Here is a 10,864-nt window from a genome sequence, read left to right as displayed (position 1 = left end):
ACTTAAAAATAAATACTGTCACTTTAAAGGCTCAAAAACATTTGATTGTTCAATTAACATATTGTTTTACTTATACACATATATATTTTACTAAATACAAAGAAATGCAAAAATTAGGTGTTTTTCAAAGTGTAATAGATGTAAAGTGTCAGGACAGAAAAGTGTCCGTTTCTGACCTGACTGACTGATGACTGATACGGAACCACTGTGTCCTTGCTTCATTTGCATAATAGCCCAGAATTAGATAACTGCTCTCATGACACTCAGCATCTGTGCATATGGTATGAATCTGACATTTGAGATTAAGACTCACCTGGCTAAAAGTGTGTGTGTATGTGTGTGTGTGTGTATGTGTGTGTGGGTGGATAGGCTTCAGCCTCAAAGTTCCTGTATCATGTGTGAAAAATGGCCATGTAAACCTACATATTCTATATTTTGCTTATAATAGGCCTACAACCAGTGTGTCACATCCTGCAATGTAGTCTACAAAAACACCCGTTGATATTGTCGGTGAATAACCTCAAAGAGATGCCTGCGAGTTCCCCATGGAGTAGTCAATGAAAATCGGATGAGGCATTTAACAAAGGGAATTGCCTCATCATAGCATCTGGATAAATGAGACAAGAGAGGCACTGCAAAATGTTCATAAAAATGGAGACTCAGGAGTGCAACAATGTTAACCTATTAGATAGTTTAAGCATAGCCTAGTGTTTTTTTTTTTTTCCTAATAGCTGAATCTTTGGTGTGTGTGACGATAAGTGAAAATGTAGGCTAAAAATAAAACCAAAAGCTAAGGCCTGGGGCACAAACCAAAAGCTAAGGCCTGGGGCACTCTGCTCAACCATAGATATACTGTCATACTATATATATAGTGCTCATCATGAATCGAAACATCCACTACAGTAGGTGGCAGTAGATTGCTATTCTTAGCATTTGCTACGTGACAACAGGAAGTGTGCAACAATCTGCTTAAGTCTGGTATTAGTACTACATTTATATGGGTACCAGCTCATATAGGTGTAGGAGGTAATGAATTAGCAGATAAATGTGCAAAGAAAGCAGCAGGGAAGTCTGATATAGAGTTGAATATTAAATACAGCAAAGCTGAAGTCAAAAGTATAATCAAAGCTAAAATAAATGAAAAATGGCAATTTATATGGGATAACGAACAGTCTGGAAGACACCTGCATAGTATTCAAGGAAAGGTGGGGAGGAGCAGGAATACATGCAGAAGCAAGCAAGAAGAAGATGTGGTGTCCAGAATGAGGCTAGGACATACAGGATTAAACAGAACATTAGTTACCATGAAAAAGCATGTTAATGGAATGTGTGAATATTGTAATAGTCAAGAGACCATAGAGCATGTAATTATGATTTGTCCTGAGTACCATCAAGCCAGACAAAGATTTATCTCACAACTTGGTGAAATCCAGATGACATTACATTTGAATGAGATACTGCAAAGAGAATCAGGTGAAATTTGTTTTTCCTTTTTGTTTTCTTTTTTGAAGGTAACTGGGTTATTTAAAAGAATTTAGGAAAGTGTAGGATGACCATTTGATCCACACTCCAGTCCAGATGGTGGCGGTAATGCACCAAAAAGCTGGTTGCCAACCGCCATATAAAAAAGAAGAAGAAGAAGAAGAAGAAGAACAGGAAGTGTGCTGTCGATGCGGTAAATGTGAATTCAACATTTCTCTGACATTTCTTTATCCTTCGCAAATATAGTCGTTTTTGAAATGGCAGGACTACCACCAGATTCATGGCAGCCTCCTACAGTTTCATTGGAGACAACGTAAGCTGAGTTTGGGTTTTTTCTTAATAAATGAATGGATGACTGAATCATGACAGTGTAGCGTAGACTCTACTGCTAAAACACTATAACGTTAACTGAAGTTAAGCTTAGCTATAGTAGCTATAACTTAAGTAGCAGCATCATATTTTTTATACTTTTTTTTTTTTTACTTTACCAGTTCACATAACGTTGTGGCTATTTTTCCCTGCAGACTTTCAGTTTGTCTCGCGGTATGACTTTTTCTCCATTGTGCAGTATTGGTGATGGGCTACAGAACAATGAATCCACTTGCCAGGATATGACTCACTATTTAAAGTTTAAAGTCTTATTTTATCATGTGTTTATTTCAGAATGGGAACTATTGTGGTTGAACTTTACTGGAAGCATGCTCCGAAAACTTGCAAGAACTTTGCAGAGCTGAGTAGAAGAGGATATTACAACACTACAAAGTTCCATCGCATCATCAAAGATTTCATGGTCCAAGGTGGAGATCCAACTGGAACAGGTGAGGTAGCCTAATCTGTTGTTAACAGTCCAGGCAATCTGTGAGAATTTCACCCAATCCAAAACTAATCTCAACGTAATTTATGTTTGTTGTTTTACGTTCATAAAACCTTCCCATATCACATAAGACAAGTCCATGAAAATCCAAGTAGTGGAACATTTGCATAGGTCAAAGGCCAAAAACTGTACCTTTGGCAGTTTTACTGAACTTGTGTAGTAGGACTACACGTGAATTGTGAAAATTAGGTCCATTGTTTTACATAAAAGCATGGAACTTGGTACACTTACACAGTGTGGAGCCCTGAACATTTTCAGATATAAAATTTTATACCAAAAAACCCTAATGTTTACCGAGGCAAATATATATGCAGAGTTTAGAAAATACTGAGGTCCAAAAAACCGAGGACCCTCCATAAGCACCAACACACACTTATGGACACAGGATAAAGAGGGTGAAGAGAATTGCAGGTTGGTTAAGGCCTCAAGGTTGCTTTTGTCAGGGCCACCAAGTGATGCTAATGACTCTCATTGTCCAAGTAATCAGAGTGTTTCTGTAGCTTTTCATGTTACAGGAACATGAAAAAGAAACAACTTTGACCTCATGCTAGGCTATGTTGAGATTGTTAGTAGACAGAATGCTATTGAGAATAAGTAACAGTCTGAGATGGCTGGAGAATGCAGGAGTCGGCAAAAGTTCTTTGAATGGTTGAAAGGAAGTTGTTTCTTTAAATTGAATTGAATTAGATTGCAATGACTCTAGGGGGAGCTCTACAGTCACCCAAAATACCTCAAACTGCATAGTATACCTTTAACATATTCTCACCAACGGGATTTTAATGGACTTTTACTTTGTTACGGCATCAATTGGGGAAAAAAAACTGTGAAAAACAATTATGTTACAATTAGGTTTGGCTGGACTTTTGGCTTATTTTGCCTGGACTTTAAAGTGGAAATGAAGCACTGAACAATGTCTTTCGGATGCTTTTATTTTAGGTGAGCTATGGTTTTATAAATATAGCCTATTTATAATAAATATTTGCTGAAAAATGAGGTAGAAATTCAGATTTTCGCCACCAGGGCACAGCCACCTTTTGATCAAGGCTTCATTTTCACTTTAAGGCTCCACTCTGTCCTGGAAGGTGGTTTAGTGTTGGGTGATTCTACACTGAAAAAAAGTTTAATCTTATTGAGGCACAACTAAACCATATTTCTAAATTGGTGAAATGTTTTCGTAGGTCGTGGAGGTGCATCAATATATGGTAAACAGTTTGAAGATGAATTGCACCCAGAGTTGAAATTCACAGGTAAGTTGGTAAATTACCTCAAGGCTTAATTTAGGAAATCTCTGGAATGTTTCTATGCTGTATGCTGAGAGCCACCAGATTTGTGTATTTTCCACAAGGATATAAAACATTTGCCAAATCAACACACCACTGTGTACTCTAATGGACCAGCCATTTAGCATTTAAACTGAAATTTAGCATTTTAATGTTAGCCTCCTTTGTTTATTTTTATGTTTTTATTTACGCGTTTACCTTTACTTGTTATTCTACACATATCATGCAGATTCAGTCAATTTCAGTCCAATGTTATTCAGCATGCTCTAACAAAGCTTCCCCCAGTGGTTTGTTATTGTTTTGCACCCATTTTATTTCTATATCTGCAACAAAAATCCAAAAGGCAATGCATAATACCACTCTGTACCCTGAGCAGCACTGGTGAGTCAGTCAGAGTGCTGGATTGAATCTATGAATGGATCCAAATAAGCCCTGTAGTTGGGGTGGGCAGTATGAAATCATTTAGCTTGCTAGACAAACCCTAGCCAGGATTAGTTTTTTTTTTTTTTTTCATTCAAAACTTCTCACACCAAATTATTTATTTTGTAACAGGACAACTTCATTTGTAAGTGACTGTAAGCTGGTCTGCTTATTTCTATCCCGTGTATGGAGTTTGACAAATAATCTGGCAGCAAATGTCCTGCACTTCTCTGCTCATCTGACACAGTGCAGGGTAACACTATACATTTCCTTGAGGTGCACTCCACTCCACTGGAATATACAAATGATTATCAAATTCCATCTTACTTTAACTTTATGTTAGCTATGACACCAGATTAGTCAGATCAGGACCACAAATGAACGGATTCGTCTTTGGCCCATCAGTAAGCCTGCTAACCCAACAACCAAGCAACAGACAGGTGAATACATAACCTCCTTGGTGAAGGGTCTGTTACAGATCCGAGGCGGAGGTATGCATTCTAATGAGTGCCATCATAGTTTGTATCTAATGCTTTTGTAGAGCTGAACATTTTATGCACCCTGATGAATAATACATATGATTACATTTTTATTTTTTTTATCTTTCTTTGTTTCGTTGTTCTCCCCTTGATTTAAGATTTAGGCCATGTGCCCAAGGTCCATCTGATAACCATTGATACTTTCAGTAATAGACAGCTCATTACCTACACAGCCATGGCGATATCTGTACTGTAAATGTAAAATCAGGTTTATAGGCCAAGTATACTTGCGTATACAAGGAATTTGGTCTGTGCATTTATCCCATCCATGAATTAGTGAACACACAGAGCACACCGTAAGGTGAAGCACACACTAACCCAGAGCAGTGAGCTGCCTTGCTACAGCAGCACTCGGGTAGCAGTGAGGGGTTAGGTGCCTTGCTCAAGGGCACTTCAGCCATGGATGTGGGCATGGGAGAGCAGTGCTCAACCACTTCCCCGCCCACATTTTTCTTATTGGTCGGGGATCGAACTGGCAGCCCTTCGGTTTCAAGTCTGATGCCTTAACCAGTAGGCCACGGCTGCCCCCGTGCCATATCAATGCCACTCTCGCTCGTGCCATGTAGCGTAACTCTTATATCTGTTTTAATGGATTGGACATGCATTATCATGTGTTTGCGTGAAGCAAATGCAAGGACACATAAAGCCTTGCACTGCCAAAGAGTTTAACAGATAACAGTGCTTTTTGAGGAATAGTGTAGGTCCTAGGATTGTTATTAACTGTAGATATGTAAGTCTGATATGTATTTTTCCACAAGGAGCTGGTATCCTGGCCATGGCAAATGCAGGTCCTGACACCAACGGCAGCCAGTTTTTCCTGACGCTGGGTCCAACTCAGTGGCTGGACGGGAAGCACACCATTTTCGGCCGTGTGTGCCAAGGCATGGGAGTTGTCAATAGGATTGGTATGGTGGAAACCAACTCACAAGATCGACCTGTAGATGACATCAAAATACTGAGGATGACTCTGCCGAACTGACTAAAACAAACCTCAAATATTTTTTTAATTTTTGTGTTCATAATCAAGGCAAGTTTGTAATAAAAAACATCTGTGAAACTTTTATATAGTCTTTGTATATGATTTATTGTAATCTTTTAGAATTTAGGTAGTTTGTTAGCTTCACCCAAGCCACTTTATATAAATCAAAATGCCATTTTGGGAGTAGCCAATTGATGCTGTGGCTACTGCCAGGGAATGTGGTTTTATTTTGTCAAGATAAGAATGAGTGATCAGATCACTGGGGCAGTGTTGTCCCTTCTCAGAACAGGGTTTCCTTGTAGGTACAGACTAGACCACAGAGTTGTGCTGTAGAGCTAACCTGGGATTTGGGATAATTCATATTGCAGTGCACATGACTCATGCAAAGGGAAACATTAGCAAGCCAATACTGGCTCTAGCCAACTAATAGCATGAAAGCAACCACCCGCAGGAGGTAAACAAGATATGGGAAAGGGGTTTTTTAAGCTTTAACTTGACATGGAACTTTTGTAGTCACTGTTGTATCTCACAATGTTAAAACTGTTTACCAGCACCCTGCAATTGATAATATATCTCATACAAGAAAAGTGGTTCATTATCAGGTTTAGGGCGCATAAAACATCTTACCACACTGAGACAGGTGTTTTTCTCATTGCTAGTTCTGCTCCATTTATTGCAACATATTTCATGTGGGTTAATATATAGATAGACCATAAACTCTGACACCTGTTAGGGATGTAAAAGATCCGCTGAAGTCCCAGCATTGGGGGTCTCCCAGAGCACCCGCCTGGAATGTGCTCACCTCTTTGCCTCGTTGATGTGAAGTGAGGACACCGCTGTAAGTCTTCTCTGAATAAACATGCTGTGACAAAGCGTTGGTCTGCATGGACTAGGTGTAATTGAGGTCATGGTTCTTACAGGTGAAAGTCAGGAGAGTCTTATTAAGCTATTTTTCTTTTTTTTGTTGTTACTTTATTGATGAACATTAACAGGCAATTTTAGGCTCTGGTGTTTTAAGCACCCACTGTCAATTTTCAAGGCACCTAACCTTAACCCTAACCCTAGTGCCATGCAGCGCTGCCTGGAAGATTGCGTTGGAGGCTTAAAACACCACCGTGCCAATTTTAGCAGTAAAAGAAATCAAAATCACCTTGAGGTTGGGCTTCATTTGGCACATGCTGGCTACATGTACTTAATGGACATGAAATTACTCTGCACAGGGACTAAGTTGTTTTATGACTATTTTTGGACGTCCAGTGAATACTAAAAGGCCATCAGTATATTGGAAATGCCACTGCATGCAATACTTGCATGCAATCCTTATGTGACTGGAAATAGTGATGACATGTCTATATTAGAACACACTCCACACTTCTAGAATTCTATTAGAATTGTCCTTAAAGTTATCTCTCGTTTTGAAGTAGATAAAGGATTCCATAGTAAAGAAAATGTGCTTAATTGTAGCAAAATTAAAGCCATCTTTACCAGAAGATTTGGGGAAGATGGTAGTCTTTTGAGTAAAGTTTGAATGGGGGGCTTTAGTTAAAAGACTCCAATCTTGTCAAAGTCTTCTGATGTATGGGTAGCATAAGAGATTCTTCAATCCAGATAGTTGTCATGAAATCAAAATCAGCCTGGTTTGGTCTTTGCTCTGAGGTATTTGGCTTTTTTTAGCTGTTTTTTTCCATTCAGTTTTGCAACCTGGGCACGTGAAAAGGAATGTGATGTAATAAGCTTCTAGTGAGACACTTCAATGAGACAGATTAATCTGCACTGTCCCTCTGTTAACCTCTGTTCAAACTATTCATTGCTTCTTGAGTTTTCCTTTTTGCCTACTGGATAATGGCCAAAAGCTTGAGTTTTGTAACTCCTGAAAGGCCACTTACACAAGTCCTTGTCTTTCTGCCAGGGAAGGGTTTATATCATCATCTAATGGTGAAACATGATTCGAATATCCACTGGTGAGGCAGGTCACATTATGAAAACCTTATATGGCTGATCTGAAGTAGAAACATTTTTGTGCTTAAAAACAGGTAAAAGGAATAATAAATAAAGTAAACTTAAGAAAAACAATAGTTTGCTTGATCAAGCCCACTAATAAACTAGACTGCATTTCTGTGAAACTGAAAAAAGTGTGCTGGCTCAACTAAACTTCACCAACAAGAGCAGACACAGTTTAGCAAGCACAAAGTTCCTCGGATATGCAGTCTAGTTGTAATTGTTCTTCAGCCTTAGTTTTTGCTTGTTTCGGTTAAATGATTAGCCTACACATCATATCAGCTCATCTGTTCATAGCCTGACATTTTAGCATTTACACAGTAGCACTGTCATTTTAAAGGTAAACTATGCAGTATTGGCAATTTCCTTACTGTTTTCTCGGGTTTTGCTTCTTTTTCGCTGGCTCTGTCATGACGAATGTCTGAGAAACTCCATCGCTACCTTTTTCTAGCCGGTGCCTGGCGTGTATGTATATTTGAATGCAGTAAAGCAGGGATGTCAAAGTCAAATACATTAGGAGGGCCAAAAAAACAAATTTGCTACAAGCCGAGGGCCGGACTGGTTCAATGTTTATTAAAACATATTAAAATGACTGCATGTAACCTATTGAACCAAGACGTGTACTGTATTTTATTTAATGATTAAATGAATAATGACTGTGACTGAAGTGCGGGCAAAGTTTGCACAAATGTACGATTTTTCCCATCCTCACCGACCTTGTCATAAAACTTGTTTAAATGATCATATGATGCCACCTTGCTGCTTTGTCGTCTACATGAGCCTTTCTCAAACTTCTTTGACCTGAGGCCCAGTCAAGGCATACTTTGGGGTCATAGGGCCCACCTACATGAACCCACCCCCTCCTCCCACCCCCCATTAAATTATCATAATGATATCACAATTATTATTATTTTTATACTATATTGCTATACATGCACTTCAAAACAGTCAATGTTTAAAGTGCTAAGATTGTTCACAAAAGTTTGTGAAAACATGCACATCAGAGTACTGCTTTACTAATGTAAAATATAATTAGGCCTACAATAGTTTCATTGTTTTTGCATTGTTGCATGATGCTTGCATGAGAAATACTTCTCAAAACAACTGCGGTTATATGCCGTGGTTTTGGGATGTTTCCCTCATGCAAGCATCCTACACTGATAGAATATTTATATGTTATTTAATTACATTTAATTTGAATGCCTGAATGTAAGGATTCAGGAGACACAATACCAGCTTGTGTGAATGGTAAATGGCGGGTCAGATCATGCGTAAATCACTGATCTGGAGATCTTTAACTATCTTTAACTAAGACTAATTAATAGTTTTTGGCTGACTTTAATACTTAATGCCAAACAGTGTTTTATATAGTCTGTGCTCTGTTTTTTATGGAAGTTGCATAAATCCACGTCGTTCTATTAAATGTCGTTTCATAATTCCAATAGGTTGAAGCTTAGCTTTGCTACCAACGTGCACACGCATGCATTGAATAAACGCTCATACCACGACTTAATTATATGCCTCTATGTTTGATGACACCAAATTAGCAAGTATTTCCTACTAAATGCAGAAATGTTTGTTTTCTTTTTCTGTCCGCGGCTCCTTGACCAATTGCGCAGCAAATTATCAGACGATGGCCCGGGAATAATTTCACTCTGCAGACCATTGTCCACATTGCGGAACGCGGCCCATAGTTTGACAAATGGTGACCTGCATGCTGCCATATAAGGCCTTTTTACGGTGTGTTTTAGCCGGGTTTTCGCGTGGAAGGCTCTGTAGAAATCTGGCATCCTATTCAACTAAGTTAACCTGAAAGAGCATGCCGTTCAGATACCAGAATGAACGAGTTCACAGTGACGTTCATCAGGCAGTAGTAGCCTAATACAGTATGCTCAGTTCACGTTCGCTCAAAATACATATGAACGAGTGACTTTCGTTCAATGAACGCGTTCAGGCACAACACTGGGGAGGGGGGTAACTGAAAGTTGACATCTGCCCTGACTGAATACTGATGAATAATGAAGCCGAGGCCCACTTGCGGCGCCGCAGTGAGTTCGTGGGCTACCGTTGCATTGCGTGGAATGCAGAGGTGGAAAGTAACTAAATACATTTACTCACGTTACTGTATTGAGTAGTTTTTCTGTGTATTTTGTATTTTTTAAGTAGTTTATAAAATCGGTATTTTAAATTTTACTTGATTACTTTTTGAGTGAAGTATTGTACTTCGCTACATCAAAAATCCCATCCGTTACTTGAGTAAAAAAAAAGTTAAGACTAACGAAAACAGAAAGGGAGAGAAAAAAAATCGCGCCCAACCACTAGCCTCGTGATAATGATCAGCATGTAGCCTACAACAGGACATGAATCAAGCTGGCGTCATGCAGTCTTTCTGAAAGTGATGGAGCTGGATCACGAGATGAATCAGATTAGCCTAACCTATAAGTGTATTTTTCGCTATTCCAATGGGTTGTCTCAGTTCGTTTTAGCACCAATGATTGCGGAGATATTCAAGCAAACACCATGGGATTTCGTGTTTTGACGTTTGTGCTCACCTTTCTATGGAAAGAAGTTTATTAGCAGTTGTTTCCCCTCACTTTGATGTCTCTGTTTTTCCTGTTTTGGCCTTTGTTTTTAGTAACCTGACTTGGCTTTCTTGGCGAGACACACATTGCACCAGCAGCACAACAATTAGCGGTCCACTACTAGCGATGCTCAACTAAATAAACAAAAGATAGACTACTTTATGAATTGTGCAGGCGGACTAAACCATTTAGCTCTTTAGCAAGGGAGAGTGAGAGTGACCTTAGACAGTTTTCACTATGTTTTGTAACGTTATACAAAATACAGTCAGTCAAACTTTACATTTCGTCTGACATTCATTTTTACATTTAATTTGGAAGTTAAACTATTCAGGTAAAATTCAGGGTTTTTTTTTTTTTCAGTAATTAACCTAAACTTCCAGTGAGTCTATTCAACATTTTCACCACACATTATATTAACACACATATAAAAAATCCAAACATAAGAGTTTTGTGTATTAAAGTGGAATGACACAGGAAAAAAGTATTGAACGTGCCTACTGAAATTTCTTCAATACTTTGTGGAAAAGCCTTTGTTTGTAAAGACAGCTTCAAGACATTTCCTGTATGACAAAACTTATTAGTCGCAGTATCGGGTGTGATTTTGGTCCATTGTTCTAAACAGATTCCAGGGGTCCCTCTTGTGAATCCTGATCTTTAGTTCCAGATTACTTCCAGAACTGTTTGAGCTTTTTGCTTTTATCCATCATGAA

The 10,864-nt window shown here is 38.7% G+C and overlaps 1 protein-coding gene across 3 annotated transcripts; it reads left to right on the top strand.

Annotated features, from left to right (window-relative positions):
• The first annotated feature begins 910 nt into the window (after window positions 1-910).
• ppil1 (peptidylprolyl isomerase (cyclophilin)-like 1) lies at window positions 911-5,658 on the top strand. 3 transcript variants are annotated; one of them, XM_042090592.1, is made up of 5 exons: window positions 911-950; window positions 1,657-1,795; window positions 2,146-2,300; window positions 3,535-3,603; window positions 5,357-5,658. In XM_042090592.1, exons 2-5 carry the CDS (start codon window positions 1,740-1,742, stop codon window positions 5,572-5,574), a joined length of 498 nt encoding a protein of 165 aa, XP_041946526.1. In that variant the 5' UTR covers window positions 911-950; window positions 1,657-1,739; the 3' UTR covers window positions 5,575-5,658. The 3 variants fall into 3 exon arrangements, with proteins under 3 accessions (XP_041946526.1, XP_041946525.1, XP_041946527.1); XM_042090591.1 differs by having other exon boundaries at window positions 923-950; window positions 5,354-5,658; XM_042090593.1 differs by lacking the exon at window positions 911-950 and having other exon boundaries at window positions 1,657-1,675; window positions 5,354-5,658.
• The last annotated feature ends 5,206 nt before the right edge of the window (window positions 5,659-10,864 follow it).

Source organism: Alosa sapidissima, chromosome 4 (genome assembly GCF_018492685.1).
Source record: "Alosa sapidissima isolate fAloSap1 chromosome 4, fAloSap1.pri, whole genome shotgun sequence".
In the NCBI taxonomy this organism is placed as follows: domain Eukaryota; kingdom Metazoa; phylum Chordata; class Actinopteri; order Clupeiformes; family Clupeidae; genus Alosa; species Alosa sapidissima.
The sequence above is the reverse complement of the archived record's forward strand: the minus strand, read 5'-3'. Positions and strand labels throughout refer to the sequence as shown.

Coding starts and splice junctions, on each gene's coding strand:
- ppil1 (XM_042090591.1), top strand. CDS start 1,740: ATGGCAGGACTACCACCAGATTCATGGCAGCCTCCTACAGTTTCATTG. Junction 2,301..3,534: donor TGGAGATCCAACTGGAACAG/GTGAGGTAGCCT, acceptor ATGTTTTCGTAG/GTCGTGGAGGTGCATCAATA. Junction 3,604..5,353: donor CCCAGAGTTGAAATTCACAG/GTAAGTTGGTAA, acceptor TTTTTCCACAAG/GAGCTGGTATCCTGGCCATG.